This window comes from Solanum stenotomum, chromosome 2, assembly GCF_019186545.1.
Source record: "Solanum stenotomum isolate F172 chromosome 2, ASM1918654v1, whole genome shotgun sequence".
Classification (NCBI taxonomy): Eukaryota; Viridiplantae; Streptophyta; class Magnoliopsida; order Solanales; family Solanaceae; genus Solanum; species Solanum stenotomum.
The window spans coordinates 4,637,188-4,658,139 of NC_064283.1; the positions used below are offsets into that span (position 1 = coordinate 4,637,188).

Genomic DNA, 20,952 nt, shown 5'->3' on the forward strand with positions numbered 1-20,952 from the left:
GCAAATTTTGTGATAAATTAATGAACTTGATCATTAAACTTGATAAGATTACACATCATTTCCATGTGTCATTTTTGGATGTTTATAGATGCAAATCTTACGATGCAATATAATATAATTTCAAGACGAGTTCTATATTGTAAAGTTATATATAAAAAAAAAATTAGTCAATATAATAAAGGTCATAGTAAGATGATGAATATGTGTGATTTTTCTATTTTTTCTTAGGATATCTTTTGTTCGAATTTCACGTATACATTTTTTTATGTTAGCAAAGGTTTTCTTTTAAAAGTGTAAGTCTGAATTAATCAAAATTCATTATAAATATCAAACATCGAATAACTTAGGATGCTTATTATTTAATAATCAATCCTCTCTTATCAATTCAAAATCAACGTTTATGACGTGTTATGAGTTAAAATCTAAGGTACTATCCATGCAATCGTAGATTTAAATTATATAACACCTTGACAGTTATACTCGAATGTTATAATTAATGAATAAAATCTATACATGAGTGATAAGTCTAATTAACTATGAATAAATGTTATAATTAATGAATAAAATTTATATATAAAAAATCAAATATTATCACGTAAAATACTCCTTATTTATGTTTTAAAGTTTTACGCAACCATTAAAGAGATCAAGTTTTTATATTTATAAATGACTTAAGTCATACGTGGTCCCTTAAAGTTGTCCGCATATTTCACTTAAACACCTCAGTTTAGCCTTGTATCTATTGAACACTTAAATCTTAACAAATTTATACCTATTTAACACAAAATGATAATTAATAAAGGCTTAAGTCACAGGTCGTCCTTTAAAGTTGTCCGCATAATTCACTAAGACACCTCAATTAAGGCTTGTACCTATTGAACACCTATAGTAGTTCGAATTGATACCATTTGAGCATTTTTTGCTTATGTGGCTTTTTGAGTGTAATTCAAGTCTGATGAGCGCGTGAAAACATTTAATTAGACTTTTTTAAAAAGAAAAAAAACTCTTTCTTCTTCCTTGTGTTTGTCGCATCACTTTCTCTAGCGGCCACCAATATTGTTGATCCTATCATACACTTTCCTTCTTCTTCCAATCTTTTTCTCTAGCTACTTTCATCTTCTTTATCTTAATGATAATCTAATTTTTCAATTTTTTCATTATCGCTGCTCTCACATTCATTTCTTCCTCCTCTTTTGAGCAACCACCATCACCTCTGCCATTAACGTCTCCACTTGATTGTTTTTTTTTTGTCAGATCTAGAATTGCTTGATTGTATGGAAGTAAGCAAAATTACAAATTTGCAATATAAACAATGCCATCACCTTTACCGTTAATATTACGCTTTGTTTTTTTCCTCCAGATCTTAGAACATTATTTTTCTCTTAAAATTTTATTTCATTTTTTATTTTTAAATCTAAATTTGCCATTGTTGATATATGATAAAGAAGGAAAAAAGAAAAAGTGATCGGCAGTTGATGAGTAGCAGGGGAAGTGGGTAACAATGTTACTGTTAAAGTCTTCATCTTTGTAACACCCCGACTTTTCAAAACGTCTAAATTAACTTGTATTTCCATGGAAAGACGAGGAGGGTGGGTAATAAATTAAGAATGATGTGGTATGTCCTATTTTAAGTGTTCAAGTGTTGCATCTCAAGTTTTGAAGTTAGGTAAGTGGCAAAATAAAAGTTGGCGGAAGTTATCGTAAGTTCCTCTTAAAGATTTCTCTGAAATTTGGGTCAAATGTCTTGGAGGTTTTCTCCCAATCTATAAAGAGTTATGGGGCCCACAAACTATTGAATCGAAGGTCTACGAGTCTAGTTTCCAACGCATTAAACCGTTTGTTCATACGACTTCAGAATAGAGAGATATTCGTGTTTTCGTAGGACTGCGCAAGCAAGCACGTGAGGTGGGGCCCTAGGTCGGTGGAAAGTTGTATATATCTTCTTCTTCGAGTTTTTTCTTCATTTTAAGCTAAATATACAGAGAAAACATAGAAACCCATTTCTAGGATCAAGTGGAGTATACATTTTCTCGACTTAAGTCCTTGACGAAAGTTGTTCTACGCGTTGAGCTCATCATCGTGGTATAATTTGTTCTATCGATTGCGTAGCATTTCACACTTTAGTGTTGGGACAGCAGGGGTTCGAATATATTTGAAGGTTTTGATGTGAATTACGAACCTAAGATCGAGGTAAGACCCTTCTTTCATCGACTCTAGCTTTTATAAGCAGCAAATAGCAATTTGCGACGGAAATACATCTCTTTTATCGTATTGTCATGGTATCTTTTATTTTGTGTGTTGATTATGGTCCTACCTTGTTGTAGTATCGAGGGAGTTATGAGTTAAAGTCGTTAGGCCACGTGAATTTAGCGAAAAAGGTATGTTAAGGCTATTCTCTTCCTATGGCATGTTCCTTAAAGCTTAGGAGCAATGTAATTGAGTTGTTATCGTTGTTATACTTGTAGCCATTATTGTTGATTGTTGGCTGCTCGAGTGCGTATAATCCTCTCTTATCGAGATTCTTATTCTGTAGTAACATTCGTATGTTGGACACGACTTAGAGGCTATTTGTATAGGTTGCCTATAACTAAATTGTTCACTTTTAGCTGTTGGATTGTTATTGTTGCCTTTGGGCTATTGTGGTTAGCTGCAGGAATGTGATCTATGCCTAGCAGGGTTATGTTCTGCCTACAGGGCTATATGGATGCCTAAAAGGGCTATGAGTTGCCTACGGGGCTATATTGATGCCTAGAAGGGCTATGAGTTGCCTACAGGGATATATATTGACGCCTAAGAAGGTTATGTGCTTCCTACAGGGCCATGTTGTTGCCTAAGAGGGCTATGAGTTGTCTATAAGCTATGTTGATGCCTAAGAGGGCTATATGACTGCCTGCGGGGCTAGGGGACTATCGATAGGGGTATACAGGATGATTGGCACCTTCCGGGCTTATGGGGGCCTGAGTAGGTGGTTTTGTGTGCTGTTTGTACCTACCGAGCTTATGGGGGCTTGGTTAGGTTGTTGTTTTATTATTTTTGATAAATTTAGATTTAGAAGCAGGTCAGTACAATTATCTTATCCTTAATTTATTTATCAGATTATTCCAGTATGTCAGGATACCTCATCATAGTCTATTGCCTTTCATACTCTGTACATTATTTTGTACTGACGCCCCATTGCCTTGGGGCGCTACATTCATGCATGCAGGTCCTGACAGACGACTGAGTAGACCTTCTTATCAGCAGGATTGACTTTTATCCGGTTGGTCAGCCCCTTTCCTCCGGAGCTGCCAGAGTTGGGAGGTTTGTTACCTTTTGTTGTATATATTCTCATAGGTAGGCTGGGGCCCTGTCCCACCAATCTTTACTACTCTTAGAGGCTTGCAGACTAGTGTGTGGGGTTTATAACTATGTTATGGCCATGCTGGCCTAGTTTTGTTGATTTGCTGAAGCTTGCTGGTTGTGTGATGCGTTGTCTTGTTATATGCATACTTTCAGTTTTCGTATAGAGATCATGGTGGCCTTGACGGCCCAATCAGAACTTCTGTGCTAGTTGACAATTTCTTTATATGAATTCTTGGGAGTAGCTGTTTCTTTTGTAGATCTGTTGACAGGGGCCTTGCCGGCCGAGGGCTTAGTTTTAAGCCGAGATATACTTGTTTGTTTTCTTAATTGCATGTGACTGTCATGCGCTGGTAGCAAATGGTTCAGCAGAGTCGGCTCGGGCCTGGGTTTTGGCATTAGGAGTCAGTTGCGCCCCCATGAGTTTGGGGCGTGACAATCTTTTTCTATTTTGAAATTTAATGATCTGCTATTCATACCAAAAGAAGAAGAAAAAAATGATTAATTGTTGACTTTCCTTTTTTAAAATAGAATTATTTTTCCCATTGAAATAGCTCAATTTCACCATTAATTATTGACTTTTCTTCAATTTTTGTCCAAACATGAAACAAAGAGGATATAAGTGATGAAATTGAAGAAGGATCGATTTGTGAAGGTGATGGTGGCGACGACAATGGTGTACAGCGTCATTTTGGAAAAGAAAAGTTGAAGAGGTGATGATGGGTGGACATTGACCTAAAAATAGTTTTCCTTTTTTGTCATAATTTTTTCATTGTTATTTTGACTCAAAATGTCACATGTATGTTGTTTATTGTCAAAAAAATGTTTAAATGGTTCTAATTCAAGTTGGTAGAAGTGTTCAATAGGCACATGTCATAGTTGAGGTGTCTAAATGAATTATGCGGACAACTTTAAGGGGTTGTAGATGACTTAAGTCATTAATAAAAACACAAACATGCGTGCATTTCAAACACATGTACATAAAAAAAAATAGACCAATACAATATTGACATGTGGCAATTGAAGAGTTGTGCCTTTTCTAATAAGGCACAATAAACACATGCTCGTACTATCTTTCTTGACTATAAATAGGGGAGTTTCCTCACATTTTTAAATACAAATTTCTACTCTTTTCTTCTTCTTAAAACACCCAATTTAGTACATATTTTATATTTATTTATATTATAATATAAAATAGAGAAAATACATAATTACCCCATTGAACTTATACATTTTTTTTAAGTAGACACCTTAAGTTTGTGGGAGTCCTATTACCCCCACGAAACAATTTAAATCCATAATAAATACACCATTTTGGTCCATTTTCACAGTATCCGTGTTATCACGAAATGTGGGCGCGTGAAGGAGTATTTATATATCTTTAAACCAATGTAAAAATGTCATGTGGCACTCTAAATTTGAACAGTATATGTTTTTTTACTTTTTTTGTCTTTTTTTCAACTTTCTCTTTCTCTTTCCTCTTTCCTCTTTTATTCTTCTTCACCCCCAACTTCATCCCCTTAAATTTTCTTCACCAATTTCATCCCCTTAAATTGTTCCTCACCCGGGAGACCCCTTTCATCTTGCCGCCGCGGATCAATCTCCAATGAAGTCATTACTATTTTATCATTTAACAAACACTAACCCTCACCATTTCTAAAATCACATCATCATTATATTCAAAATCACTATACTAATGATGGGATTGAAACTCCATTAAAATGGAGCTTTATAGTTCTTCTTAACCAAAAAAGATAGACAATAATTTCAATTTTTTCTAAAGAAAAAATATTACATATCAAGAAGGGGCGTTGCTTGACTATTTGCAATGTGAAATGTGTGTCGATTACAGAACAATGAAAAGAAAACAAAAAAATAAAGAGCATAATCTTTAAAAAAGAAAAAGAAAAGGAAAAGGCAATAACAATAGCGAGAAAATAGTGAGAAGCACACATAGGTAAATACCGATTTGATGGTCTTTTGTTTAATTAATTAAAAATTCGTCGTCGATGGAAATAACTATTAACTCCGGCCGAGCAACGAAGTCAAAATTGTCAGATTTACGGTCCAATCCATGGGGGTAATAAAAAGGTATACTAAGATGAATAAAGTAAAAAATAAAAAGTAATTTAATGTAAATGGGATTGAAAAACTAATTAATAAAAAATTAAATTGGGGAGTGGGAGACACACGCATGTCCTGAGAACACAAGTGGTGTTAAAATGATATATTTATTATGGATGTAAATGGTTTTATGGGGTAATAGGACTCCCAAAAACTTCAAGTGTCTGCTTCAAAAAAAGGTATAAGTTTGATGGGGTAATTATGTATTTTCTCTAAAGAAAAATTATAAACTCTATTCAAATAATCCCAAAGGGATTTTTAGAAAACAAAATATTATGTTTAAGTTAACCCCACTCCACCCTTACTTTCTTATTTTTTCCCGGCGAACGTATTTTCCTTGTCACTGCGCCTCAGCTATCAGTAAACATTGCCTCTACCCTTATTCGTCTCCGTCGAATCTTGCTTTCCTTTTTACTGGGCTGCTGCGCTTCAACCGCCTATAAATCATCCCCTTTCTCGAATCTTAACCCTTTCACCAATGTCGATAATATACCATTGATTCCTATCTAAGTTAACCCCTCATTCACCTATCATTCTAATAGCGTTAATTAAAACCTTTCACCCATTGTCTTCATCTTCTTTCCACTCTTAATCATTTATCACACTTACAAGAAAAATAAAATTATCGGAAAAAAATAATCAACCTCGCTGGAATATTTTTTCAACGAAAATAATGGAGCTTCACCGGATTATTTGAAAAAAAAAAAGGAAGAAAAAATCAAAAAAGAATTGGAGAATTGGAGAATTGGAGAATTGGAGAGGGTGAGAGAGAAAGGTGGAGGGGGTGGGGTGTGTGTAAAGAATGAATAGTTGCAGGGAAGATGGGGAAGAAGACAGTAATGTTCCTGTCGTTTTTTAATTAATTAATAATAATAGTTATTATTTATTAATTAGGTGTATAAGTTGAAAAGAAAAAGGAAAAATATATTTTCAAATTCCTTTACGCGCTTAAATAGGGTGAAATACACCATTTTTGCCATGTCAGCCTTTTGTGGTCAATAGGAATCACTTTTGAACATGTAAGATGTTCAATAGATACTAACCTTAATTGAGGTGTCTAAGTGAAATATGCGGACAATTTTAAGGGGTCTTAGATGACTTTAGCCTTTATAAATAATAAAAGGAAAAATTTTTTTGGCCAGAAAATTTGGTCAGAATTTGGCCATAATGATAGTTTATCTATGTTATTTTACTTTTTAAATATTTTATCCCTTTAACTTTAATACATTCTAACTAAAAAATAGAAAAAAGATCAGTTTGTTTTAAAATAAAAAAAATATTATAATTTTATTAATTTTCTAGCCAAATTCTGGAAATTCTCTGGTCAATTAGCACTTTCCATAATAAAAGTACTTATTTTCATTATCCTTTCTCTCCATCTAAACGGCTTAATTACAATTAATATTTCATTAATTACAACAGTATAATAAATCCGAAAAGGCTTAATTACAATTAATACTTCATTAATTACAACAGTATAATAAATCCGAAAAGATAAATAACTAATCTGTTTAAAATATCAATGGCAGTTTGGATCGAAGGACTAAATTCTTCTTACAAGAGGATAAATTGAATTCTAATGATAACAATAAATGAAAACATGTACATACAAAATAATATTCTTTTCTTACTTTTTTTTTTATTCAATTAATTTAAATTTGCACAGATTTATTGAAATCAAATATTTTTATATTATGACAATAATAATAATAATAATAATATATCTAACACTCCCTATGTCCCTAATTACTTGTGTACTTTTGAATTGACACACATATTAAGAAAATAATTATTGACATAATGAGTTTATCATTTTATCACTATTAATTATGAAGTAAATGAATTAAAAACTTAAGATTTTCAAAAAGTTTTACCTTTTTCAAAGTAATTAATTGAGGGTATAATAGGTAAAAATATTTTGTCCTTTCTTGATTTATCGAAATAAACAAGTAATTAAGAACAACTAAAAAAGGAAAATTGGACAAGTAATTAGGAAAATATAAAGTTTAATATTTATTGAATATGTATATGGGGAGTGATACCCCTAAATAGATTGTGCAATGCTCAATTCAAAATTTTATCCCAATTTTTATCGAAACCTAATATTTACACCAAATTAATACAACTCGGAATAAAAAGTAACGCGTAGGAACAGAGAATTGTAGAAAGTTTCGTGTTGCTTTCCAGTACATGTCGTTTTCCCTTTTTCTCCTCTCAACCCCCTCCTAACCCACAAATTCCATTAATTTCACCACCCAACTACCCTAATTTCTCACTTTTACACTGTATATATATACAATAAAAGGGTTTCTCTTAAAGCCACTACTAAAAAAAAAACCCAATTTTTCTTCCTCCAATTTGTACAGGAAAGATCAACAAACCAAGCCATGGGTGGAGGCAATGGACAGAAGGCAAAGATGGCTCGTGAGAAGAACATGGAAAAGATGAAAGGCCAAAAGGGTATGCATAAATTAACTTTGTTGTATATTTTTTTGGGAATTTTTTCGATAAAAGATTGAATTTTTAGCTAAATCAAGATTATGATGTATGTGCAGGAAGTCAGCTTGAGGCTAACAAGAAGGCTATGAATATCCAGGTTTTTGTTGAATTCACTGAAATTTGTCTTCTTTTATCTGTAGAATTCATTTCAACCAGCTGAAAAAGTAGAAATTTAGGTTTTCAATTGTTTTTTTTTTCTATTTTTATTCGGGGATACACTAAAGGATTTAATTGGCTTTAACTTGCTAAAGTTTTGGAATTTTTGATTGGATATATGGAGTCCCTGGAAGATTTTTGTAGTATAGACCAAACATTTAGTCAGATCTCTGTGTCTGGGAGCTAAAGGGGATGATTTTAGGTGCTGCAATTTGTTAATGTCTTGTTAATCTAATTGAATTGAATGGATAACGAAGAATCTGGATTATGTTTTGTTGGAAAAATGTATTTGATATCTCAGAACAAACAACAACAACAACATCATTCACAGTGTAATCCTACTAGTGGGGTTTGGGGAGGATAGTGTGTACACAGCTATACTCCTATCTTGGGAAAGAAAGTTTTCAAGTTCATGTATAGATTTATTCTCTTAATATCTTGTTTCATGAGTCTTTAATATGATAATTGTTCTTTTTTACAATTCTAGCCTTAGCTTTGAAAAACATAACTAACCATTTGAGTAGTCTTTGAATTCAATTTGTGCAATTGTGACATGTTTTTTAATAGCTTTGAATAGTGGTTTTTACATTGTTATGTATTTGGATGTTACAAGCTATTAGATGTGAAGCATCTGTCCACTCCTTTGCCTAGGTATGCTCCTATGTATTGGCTAGGGAAGTGTGGAAAAAATGGACATACTCTTCTCCTTTATAATGTCATACACACCTCAAGATAAAAAAATAAAAAAAGATTTTCATACCGTTTTCGTGATTATTTTAGCAAGCAGCTAGTCCGAAATTTTCGTTGTTCCTTTATTAGAACAATATATATTGAACAACTTGTTATAAAGAGTACTTAATATATAATACTTACATACTACCATGTTTGCATAAATTATTTGATCTAGTTGAGAGGAGAAAATTCATCAGGTTTTGAATCTCTTAGTATTAAGAGCAGAGAAATTATGTTTCTGCCATAATGTTTCACCTTTGGAACATCAGGGAAGTGTTAGGCAAAGTTGTGCGTAGGCGAATTAGAAATAGTAGCAGGAGATGTTTGTGCAGCAACAGGAAGACCACTGGTATTTCAGTAGCAGTAGTAGATTGATTGTTTCCATGATCGAGGACAACAGAATAAAAGAAATATCCTTAAGAATATTGTAAAAAGAATTGAATTAACACGGAAATGGTAGGAACATCGTTTTAGCTTGAAATATGTATGACACACCCTTTAGGGTATTTCATCGGTAAAGGTGTATCCCTCATGATTTAACAAACTCTTCTAGTATAAATTATGAACAGAAATAACAAAGAATAAACAAAAGAATCTAGCACTACAAAAGAAAAGGAGAAGAACTTGTCTATTTTTTCCACACTTTCAAAACGAACACAGGAGTATATACAGGCAAGAGAGTGAACAAAGGCATAACATCTGATAGCTTGTAATGTCAAATATTATAACTTAAAAGCTATTCAAGGATCTGATACAATTGCACAAATTGAATTCAAATGGTTTGTTATATTTTTCAAAGCTAACATTGAATTGTAAAAAAATAATTATCATATTTAAGTCTCATTAACAACATATGAAAAGAATGAACCTAAACATGAATTTAAATAGTCATCAAAATCATTTTTCTAACATGTCTACACGCTATGCTACTGCCTCACAGCTTTAAAGAGAAGCTGAATTAGCTTAAATTGTGCTCAGATAGAACACAGTTGCCAGTGACACAAATAATCTTGATGATTTATATAAGGATTAGTATTTTTTTCATGAAAAAAGGGTGCTTTTGTTTGCACTATACATAGGTTTTGGTTGATCTAGTTCTTGTCGAACTTTTGAGCAAGGTTGTTGTTACTGATTTATTCAAATTGCGCTCTTGCAAATTTAGGGAATCTGAAGGTCTTCTTTATGTATCACGAATGAGGTAGAATGCACCATGCTGATCCTGTAAGATTGATAATAATGCTAGCAAATCAGATTATGTTTTATAGAAAACAAAAGTTAGTATAAGAGATTGATAAATAATGTCTAGTCATTTGTAAAAACAGTGATGTGAAGTTAGAAGTTAAGATTATTATAAAGGAAAATGACTTTTGTTCGTAAGTGGGGAAAGTCATTTCCCCTCTTTCAATAGAAAAAGTTATTCTTGCACAACATTTTGTGACAATTAATCACCCATGACATATTTTTGGAAGGTGTCATCTGGAATATAGTTTCCCCCGTTCCAAACACATTAGTGGCAAAGAGAGTTTGTTTTGTTAAAGTTTTGAAAGAAACAAAAGCTGAAGTCATGCTTGTTAAAGAGGGATAGATTGAGAAAAGTGAATTAGAGACGCATGACATATGTTTTTTGATTTAGATGTAAGAATAAATTGTGGGGCGAGTCAACAATTGTTTACCTGTAAATGCAGAGGAAGATACGTTGAACTCACCACCAAAAGAATTGCCTCTATGTCAAACTTTGAATCTCATGGCAACAAAGTTAGAACTTATCACAAACTAAATATCTTTGCTTTGCTGCTTGTTTTCAAAAGAAAACTAAAGAAACATCTCTGTTGAAGTAAAATGAATTGTTCTTTTGATATCCATAGAGAAGTTATATATTTCTCTTAGAGAAAAACCGATCACATCCACCATGTTTTGATCATGTGGTGGTTTAGTTTTAGATAACTTAATCTTTATCTCTTTCAACGGGTTGGGTTGGGTCAGCCCACATGGGAGATCCAATATCCAATAGTACTGTGCCATTTGGTATCTAGTTTTCAAGATTTTCTTCAAGAGACTAGAACTTGGGGTTTGTTGCTCAGAAAATGAATGATCCCGCCCAATGCAAGAACTATAATTCTTGCTGAAACTATCTCTCTTTCCATGAGGACTAAGGGTCAAAAACAAGACGGTAAACAAGGAAAGATGATATCTCAGCACTGTTATCCATTTGTCCCGATTCTTGCGAGTTTTCAAAATGCAGTGGAATAAGAAATAGGGCGGTAAACACGGAAAACGGTTTCTAAACAATGTTATTCACTAATTGTCAAAATGTTACGGAATAAGAAACAAGATCATAAACAAGGAAAACAATTTCTAAACAATGTAATTCATCTGTCTAGTTTTTGCTACTTGTCAAAAAATAAGACAGCAACAAGGAAGATGCTATGTAGAACTGTTCTCTAGTTATTTTGAAAGAAAACCTGTTATCCATTTGTCTTAACGTTTGCTAATTGTCAAATGCAGTGCAAGGTGTGCATGCAGACATTCATTTGCACCACTTCTGAAGTTAAGTGCAGAGAACATGCTGAGGCGAAACATCCCAAATCTGATGTCTATGCATGTTTCCCTAATCTCAAGAAATGATTCACATATCAGAGTCTGGGCTGATGGTTGTTTCCCAACTATGTTTCTAAATTCTGTTAACCATGATAAAGTTTGAATCTGTTCAAAAGTTGTTGCTTCGTTCTGCTTCAAACTGTTGATGGGCTACTTAGTTTGGAACTCTGTGTGAAATATATGTCTATAATAACTGCCTCCTCTTGGATTCATATCTGCTAGACTTGTCAAGCGTAATGTTTTACCTTGTCATGCTCTGATTGATTATTTACTATTGCTAGTCTTAAACATTCACCACCAAATATTTGGTGGGGGTAGAAGTGATCCTTTGTGAGGTTTTGGGTTTGAGGTTTGAGAATTGAGTCGCTTACCTTTTCGGCACGATTCTATATTAATCGGGGTCGGAAAGTGGGCACCAGACAATGATGGGAAACCCAAAGAGGGTTCTAATCATTTAGTATGTGATGTGATAGCATTCAAGTCTATCATTGTGGTCTGACCTTATCTTCTGTGTCTTATCTTCTTTTTTAAGTTTTTCTTGAGGAAGAGAAGAAATCACTGCTGTTATGTTTTGGAAAAAGATTCAAGTAGGGATGCTGATTGTTTGAAATCACGTAATCAGAGATTCAACCGCCCATGTTCAAAGCCGAAATAGAAGTTCGGTGCGAAATTTTAGTAGCTCAATTGACTATTTAAACTTTCATCTTGTTATTGAGGATTCGATCCATGTAACCCCCATTTCTTGTTTTCCTACTCCCAAATTGTTTTTTAAAAACAAAAAACACAGAAGTCAGGTTGTTAACTACTTACTTGCTAGAATATGAAAGACGTAGAAGATTATGGAAAAAGACATTTTTTAAAACAAATTTAGGGGTAGACATGATTTTTGCCCGAGAGTAAAATACATGACTAGAAACTATTACTGTATATTATAAACACATAAAAAGACAGCTATATATATATATTCAGGGTTGAAAATTGCGAGGTTCAAGTTCAAATTCTAGTAGAAAGAAATATTAGGTGATATTTTTTCATTTGTTTTTAATCTTGATAGATAAAATTACTCGGTACTTGTTGGTGATGGAAAACGACAGGTATCTAGTGGAATTTATCAAAATAAGCACGAGATGAATCGGACAGCGTTGTCCTAGGTTTCTGATTGTGATTTTAATATAGTCAAAGTTTATTTGGAGTAGATAGATAGAAGTCTTTAAAAAAAAAAAGAGCTATTAGAACTACTGAAAGACATTGTTATTTTCTTAAGCATCTCTTGTGTAATATCAACTTCTTATCTGAACCAACAACGTATACGTTTCGAAATTAGGGACAATGAACCAGCTTTTATTTGTATAATAATAACAAATACGTGATTGTCTTGTAGTAATTTATTGAAAATATTCTTTTTCACGTAACAATTTCTTATTACTGAAAAAGGGAAAGTAATTTTTTAATTTCATTACTAGCGTTTAAATTGATTTTCTTGTACCATACTATATTGATTGGGATGAATGAAACTAATTTAATCACAACAACACTATAATCAAGTCAGCAAACTAAACACGTCTCTAGTAAGTAAGTCACACTTTCATTCTTCCAAATGTAGATTATTTTTATTTTATTCGTAAAAATATATTCCTTCATCCATAAAATAAAGGTTAAAAATGAAAATACTAGCAATTAGCTAGCATACTTTTGCTAAAGTATGTATTGTAAATATCTTTCTAAGAAACAATACTATATGTATAAAAATGAGTCAGTACCATTTGATAATAATCCACTGAATGACAATAAGTTCAATCCTGAACCAGAAATTCCAGGTTTTGACTTTGGAAATAAAATTCTTCTGATAAAAAAAAATATTCTACCCAAAGTGAGATTTCTATGTACAAAAACAAATTAGGATCATTTAGCCCAAACCAGATAGGTGTAAAAAGTTCGATAAGAAACTGATGTAAACTGACGGGGAGTACTTAAATGGTATGTATCTTTCACTTCCAATCTTAACATTATGAATTCGAGTCATCAAAACAACAAAAAAAAAAAATGGAAATTTCTAGGGAGGAATTAAAAAGAGAGAGAGAAACTTCATAGGTCCTCCAAGCAAGGTTAACCATCTTATAAAAAATTATAATCGATAGTAAAAATATAACTTTATTTTTCAAGTAAGTTCACCGTAAGCTAACACTAATGTTTTATCAGTGACTCCGACTTCAGACCCCTCGTGAGCGTTACCATAAACAGAATGTTGGCATCACCCAACATTTACAAATTAAATTGTGACAATAAAGGATCATCATTATTAACACAAAAATTTGCATATGTAACTGCATGTTGTAACGCCTAATCAGTGACCACGAACTGCATGAGTATGGGCGGAGTTACAAGTTCATCAGAAAAGTACATTTACTTTTTATATTTTGAATTTCGTGAAAATTCTGCTTTTACCATTGGCTAGAAAGGCGAAATTAAACATTTTTTGAAAGTAAAATCTGTTGCATGATAAGTGAAGTTACTCAGACGATAATATTCGAGTCAGAACAACAACAAAAAGGTTAAAGCTCGTAGCGCGAGAAAAAACTGATTGCATATATATTTTTTATTTACATGCCTAAACTGTAATTCCGATGACTATTTTACACTGATTTTCCCCAACTTTCCAATCGTCAAAAAGCCATAAAACAGATAGAAAAATTCGATCCAAAACTAATTTACATACTTACAGTGAATTAAAATCGACACTCGATTTTCACTTTTCTTAACCGCTAGCGAGGGTGGTGCTGAGGAAGCCGGAACCGAAACTGCGACGCCGGAGATCTAACAGCAACGCCGTGCCAACATATACCACCTCTACACAACTCATCGGAATGATGACGTGGCTGATTCCGATTCTGAGTAAGATGACGATCGCGTGTCAAAGCACACCTAGTAACCTTACGTGACACATCCCACGTCAAACTCAAAATCAATACACTTCCTACAACAGCTGTTGATACAATCAGCACAAAAACTCCGCCGTAGCTCCGTCCAGTCATCAATCCGTACGCCTTCATTGCCGCTATCACTAACAGGTACAACGTCGTTAAATTCCCCACTACAGTATCCGAAATCGCCATAATTATTGATCTTCTAAGATCAAAATTAAGTTGAAATTTGGTAAATTTTGAGTCTACAGCAGGTAGTGAACTGATAATAAAGGGTTTTAAAAAGGGATTATGGTATGGAGTGAGAATTACGAAATTTTCGATTTGGGGTTGGGGTAGGCGTAGGGGTACGGGGTGTAAGATAATGCTATGGGTTCTGAGCTTATCTTCTTTTTATTTTCAGTATTTTGAGGAAAGGGAAAGGTAGCAGTGAATCTGATTCAGTATTCCAACTATAGAGACTCGTCCATTGGCTCATAATTACTCTGTTCGTTTCAATTTGTTTGTGTTATTTTTTTTTTACTCTTTTAAAATTAAGGTAGCAGTCAAGTGCTAGCTAACTTTTAAATAATATGTTTACTATTACTTCATTTGTTTTTATTTGCTTGTCAAATATTTTTAATTTAATTTTTTATTTTTGACATATCAAAGAAGGGTAATTTTCTTTTTTTCTATTATATCTTCAATTTAATTATATTGAGTTAATGTCTTTGAAAAATTGTAGTGAGTATGTTTGGGACTTTATCAATTAATAAAAGTAAAATGATAAATTCATTATACTACTCATTATTTTCTTAACAAGTGTGACAAACTAAAATTTGACTAGTAAATAGACATGAAGGAAGTACTAGATATCTTTAGTTTAAGATAATAATTTTTTAATTTATTTTTATAAAAGTTTATTTTAAATCAAAATTAGATAAATAAATTGAGACGAGAACGATTAAAAATTATGACCATCCAAAAATATGATGACGTGTGTCTAAAATGTGGGACACTGTGGGTATTATCACCTTTATTTAAACGTGGCGGCACAACATTCCTTATTGTCACTTAAAAGACAGCCAATTATGTCGTCATTTCAATGCAGGAAAAAATTTATAATGGTAGAGGCTCAATCAACCATAGTTATGTAAGGCTCGATTTTTCTTTTGACACTTGGATGTTTGGACCACCCATTTTTTTACTTTTTTACTATTCTTCTTCGACTCACTCTTCTTTTCTTTCATTTTTTTTACTCCTAAGTCCTAATATATATCCAACTCCCAACTATATAAGTATTTTTTACTATTCTTCTTCGACTCACTCTTCTTTTCTTNTGAAAACGTTCTCATGACTGAATATTAAAAATAATCTTATTATTTAATATTGTTAATAGTAAAAAATTAACTAAAAAAAATCTAATTTCTTAATTATTAGCGTTTTTCAAAAATTAAATTAATTCAATTTATTATTTGATAGCTCTTTTTGTTTTGTCTTAGACTTTAGTTCATATATGTGCAGTCATTATCTTAACATAGATTATCAGTTAGTTTTTTAGTTACNTAGGCCTCTAATTAAGATTTCGCTTTAGGCCTCCGATAACGTTGAGCCGCCCCTGTATATATCCAACTCCCAACTATATAAGTAAACAATTGATATAATTAATAAAAATACTAATAAATATTTTTTGTCAAATGAAAACGTTCTCATGACTGAATATTAAAAATAATCTTATTATTTAATATTGTTACTAGTAAAAAATTAACTAAAAAAAATCCAATTTCTTAATTATTAGCGTTTTTCAAAAATTAAATTAATTCAAATTTATTATTTGATAGCTCTTTTTGTTTTGTCTTAGACTTTAGTTCATATATGTGCAGTCATTATCTTAACATAGATTATCAGTTAGTTTTTTTAGTTACAATCTTTTAAAATACTTAATGAAAAAATGCTAAAGAAATAAAATTGTAAGTGAATGTGAAGACCTCTTGATATATATAATAATAATAATAATAATAATAATAATAATAATAATAATATATAATGAGTAGTTAATTTAAACGTTGTCGAAACCAATTGATTCTTGAAGAATAAATTAAGTATTTAGAGTTTTAATTCAAAAGACTTAAATTTCACTATGTGATTTGCTTTATCCTGCATATTTTTTTTAAATTATTTATAAATTTGTCCCATTTGTCATGTTTATCTCGTTAGTATTTGTATTTTAAATTATAATTAAGATAAAAAAAAACTATCTATAATTTTTAAACAAGATCAGAAATTGGCTTATTTTATTAAAAAAACACACAAGATCAGAAATTGACTTATTTTATTAAAAAATATTGAGCAGTAAGTTCATTTTTAAAATTAACAGTTCTAAAAGTTTTTAAATAATTTAACAGAAAATATGTTCATCTATATTTTTTTATCAGATGTAATAATTATTTAATTATGCATTTAAAATTTAGATATTTATTAGGAGTAAAAAAACAGAAAATAAAAGAAGAGAGGAGTGAGTGGAAGAGAAGTGGTGGATAACATGTAAAAAGTAAGAAAAGGGTCCACTATCAAAGTGTTAAAAAAGAATGGAGTCTCACACAACTATTGTTGGTTGGATCCTCTACCATTGTAAATTTTTTCGCAAGGCAGTACAAGCTTTAATTTTTCTATATTAATATAAAAATACATTGATTTGAACTCGTGATCTACCAATTTCACGAAAACAGTTTTTTCTTTAAGTTCTAATGGATGAAATTATTCAAGTTTCTTGATAATATGGATGTAATTTTATGTTTGGTTTTGTTTAGGGGGGTCTTAATGAGGACTTTGCTTTTGTGCTACGTTAAAGAATGTATTTATTCTTCTTAGAATAATACTCATTTGTTTTTCTTAGACATGCACCTAAATTCTGCCCAAAACTTCCTTTTTGTTTTTTGGCTTTCGAGGCTTGCGGTCCCGTAAAGTTTTGGTATATGAATGCAACTTTAATATTATATTGAAATGTGTATCATACAAAGACAAAAGTGGTAGAGAAGTTTGTTACTGATGGGGCACTATCAAAATTAAATTATAGTAACTAGAAACAGCTCATCTTATTAGGCAGAAGCTCTCCCATTTTTTTAAAATATCTTTTTCATTAATAAGAAAAACAATATGGTAAGGAGTTTTAGCATTAACTGTAAGAATTACAGACTTCACTTGTGGGACAATACTAATATTAAGTTGGTGGTGGTGGTTAGAGGTGTCAAAAAGGGCCGGTCCAAGCCTCGCGCGCAAAGGAATTTGAAGGGCTAGGGTGGGCTGGCCCTTCATTTGGTAGGGCTTGAAAATGCTCAACCCAACCCAACCCTAGAAGGGCCAAGGGCTCGGGCGGGCTAGCCCTTTTTTTATTTTATTTTTTTTTTCTTTTTAAATTTGTAATTCTATAACATCAAGAAAATGAGAAGATTTTCAAATCAAATATGGCAAACGATGGTGTTGTTTCAATAACACTAGCAAAAAGTTAGTGTAATTAGCATTGATCTCGCATACCAGATATGTGAGTGAGATGAGAGAGGGACAAGCAAGATGTGAGGGCACGAGATTTGTATATGTATCCTAGATACATGCGAATCTACTTTGATAGAGTGTATCTAGAACAAATTAACCTAATTTTGAGTCCATATATTCTGAGATACATGTATCTGAATACGAAGATTCATAATATACAACATAGCGTGTATTCAAATTATTAGATTATATACTAGTGAGATTATTGTAAATTACTCTTGAATAAAAAGTTTTGGCCCATGGGCAGACCCCGGCCCAACCCCGATCAAGTCTCAAGGGCCAAGGGCTTATATGGGCCGAGCTTATAAGCCCTAGTTTTAAATGGGCTTGAAAAATCATATCCCAACCCTATCCCATTAACGGGTAGGGTTGGGCCGGCTCCATGGGCTAAGCCCGTTTTGACGGCTCTAGTGGTGGTGTATTATTGTCATGTCATTCTGTTTTTTTTTTTAAATTAGTAAAATTATTCGCGCTTCGCGCGAAAATTTAATATCACATAATTTATAAAATAATACTTACAATCTATCAGTCATTAAAACTAAAACACTATATTATCTTACATACAAGATTACGTAGTAACAAACATTAATAATGTAAAGGAAATTATTAATTATAACATCTTATCATTTATCCTTCAAACAATCATCTTTAATTTGATTTTATAATTTATCCTTTTGCCTCCACGAAATATTACTATTTGATATTTTAGGGAAATCAGATGAACATCAACATGAGATATTAAATTTTCTAATAAATAAATAATATTTATATGTACTAACAAATACTTATAATAATAACTTTGCAGAAACATAAACAACAAAGTTTAAAACATGTACTAAAAAACAACAATTAATATCATAAGCATAAATTAATGACTGTAAAAAAAATATACCAGGATCTATAACAATAGAATGAACTAGAAAGGTAAAAAATTGAGCTCACTGAATGCACAGTGTCCCCTTAAGGAAATTATTCCCTCTAGTACCCGAGGTTTAATGGAATAGATCCTCTCAGGATGGAACGATTTTATTCACAAGTATAATGATACAAGAACAANAACAATGGTGCTGTTTCAATAACACTAGCAAAAAATTAGTGTAATTAGCATTGATCTCGCATACCAGATATGTGAGTGAGATGAGAGAGTGACAAGCAAGATGGGAGGGAGGTGAGGGTGCGAGATTTGTATATGTATCCTAGATACATGCGAATCTACTTTGATAAGAGTGTATCTAGAACAAATTAACCTAATTTTGGGTTCATATATTCCGAGATACATATATCTGAATACGAAGATTCACAATAGACAACATAGTGTGTATTCAAATTATTAGATTATATACTAGTGAGATTATTGTAAATTACTCTTGAATAAAAAGTTTTGGCCCATGGGCAGACCCCGGCCCAATCCCGATCAAGTCTCAATGGTCAAGGGCTTATATGGGCCAAGCTTTTAAATGAGCTTGAAAAATCATATCCCAACCCTACCCCATTAACAGGTAGGTTGGACCGGCTCCATGGGTTAAGCCCATTTTGACCGCTCTAGTGGTGGTGTTAAGAATTATTGTCATGTCATTCTGTTTTTTTCTTTAAATTAGTAAAATTATCCGCGCTTCGCGCGAAAATTTAATATCACATAATTGATAAAATAATACTTACAATCTATCGGTCATTAAAACTAAAACACTATATTATCTTACATACAAGATTGCGTAGTAACGAACATTAATAATGTAAAGGAAATTATTAATTATAACATCTTATCATTTATCCTTCAATCAATCATCTTTAATTTGATTTTATAATTTATCCTTTTGCCTCCACGAAGTATTACTATTTGATATTTTAGGGAAATCAGATGAACATCAACATGAGATATGAAATTTTCTAATTAATAAATAATATTTATATGTACTAACAAATACTTATACTAATAACTTTGTAGAAACATAAACAACAAAGTTTAAAACATGTACTAAAAAACAACAATTAATATCATAAACATAAATTAATGACTATAAAAAAAATATAGCAGGATCTATAACAATAGAATGAACTAGAAAGGTAAAAAATTGAGCTCACTGAATGCACAGTGTCCCCTTAAGGAAATTATTCCCTCTAGTACCCAAGGTTTGATAGAATAGATCCTCTCAGGATGTAACGATTTTATTCACAAGTATATTGATACAAGAACAATGGTGTCAGTGAGCCATTCAACGAGAGCAAAGTACTTGAATATTTAATTGTGCAGAGAAGAAGAGGAAGTTCAGAATTTTCGTTGTTTTAAAATGAGAGGAAATCCCTCAAATAGACAACAAAGGATAGTGTGAACGAATGCTTATTGTGCCTTATCGAAAATGTCACAACTCTTTGAAAAGTTACAACTATTCGGAAAGGTCGGAACCTTTCATAAAAGTCGTAACTTGTCATAAAAGTCGTAACTTGTCATAAAAGTCGCTACTCTGCATAAAAGTCACATCTTTTCATGAAAGGGATGTCTATTTTTGGATAACTCTTCATAAAAATCATAATTTTTCATAAAAGTCACATCTTTTCATGAAAAGGGAAAACTATTTTTGGAAATAAATAAATTTAAAAGAAAATTCTAGCTTGTAGTGGCGCCACGTAAACGTGCCTAAGGTTCTCTTTTATATAAATATATGATTTACTAAAAAGGTAAGGTATGAGTCCATTTGTTCTCATGACAATTACAACTTAACAAGTATAGGACATTACTATAAACAAGTCGATCGCACAAAAAAATTCAACTTTTTGTTTGTGTTGAGATTAAGACTTAATAATTAAAGTGGGACCAAAGGCCTACTGTTTTATTATTTAGATCATATAAAATACAAAGTAAGAACGAAAGAATTATTTTCGTGTTCCCTTTTTCTTTATTAAAATTAAAATAAAGTAGTTTTAGTCATGAAGAACCATAAAATAAATGGTTGGTGATGAGTGTCTCTCTTGTTGTTCCCCCTTTACATCATTCAACTTGTATTTGAAGTGAACTTTTTTGGGGGTAAAAAGGGAATACAATTGTTCTACAAAG

General features: G+C 32.0%; 2 protein-coding genes across 2 annotated transcripts; one reads left to right on the forward strand and one right to left on the reverse strand.

Annotated features, from left to right (window-relative positions):
• The first annotated feature begins 7,711 nt into the window (after positions 1-7,711).
• Positions 7,712-11,669, forward strand: LOC125855405 (uncharacterized protein At2g23090-like). Its single transcript, XM_049535129.1, has 3 exons — positions 7,712-7,923; positions 8,019-8,059; positions 11,356-11,669. Exons 1-3 carry the CDS (start codon positions 7,851-7,853, stop codon positions 11,473-11,475), a joined length of 234 nt encoding a protein of 77 aa, XP_049391086.1. The 5' UTR covers positions 7,712-7,850; the 3' UTR covers positions 11,476-11,669.
• Positions 11,670-13,996: 2,327 nt separating this feature from the next.
• Positions 13,997-14,767, reverse strand: LOC125855203 (uncharacterized). Its single transcript, XM_049534894.1, has one exon. It carries the CDS (start codon positions 14,559-14,561, stop codon positions 14,211-14,213), a length of 351 nt encoding a protein of 116 aa, XP_049390851.1. The 5' UTR covers positions 14,562-14,767; the 3' UTR covers positions 13,997-14,210.
• Positions 14,768-20,952: the final 6,185 nt, after the last annotated feature.

Excerpts from the sequence above, each read along its gene's own strand:
- LOC125855405 (XM_049535129.1), top strand. The coding sequence starts at position 7,851 with ATGGGTGGAGGCAATGGACAGAAGGCAAAGATGGCTCGTGAGAAGAAC. Across the intron at positions 7,924-8,018 it reads AAAGATGAAAGGCCAAAAGG|GAAGTCAGCTTGAGGCTAAC; the intron begins GTATGCATAAAT and ends ATGTATGTGCAG. Across the intron at positions 8,060-11,355 it reads AGAAGGCTATGAATATCCAG|TGCAAGGTGTGCATGCAGAC; the intron begins GTTTTTGTTGAA and ends TGTCAAATGCAG.
- LOC125855203 (XM_049534894.1), bottom strand. The coding sequence starts at position 14,561 with ATGGCGATTTCGGATACTGTAGTGGGGAATTTAACGACGTTGTACCTG.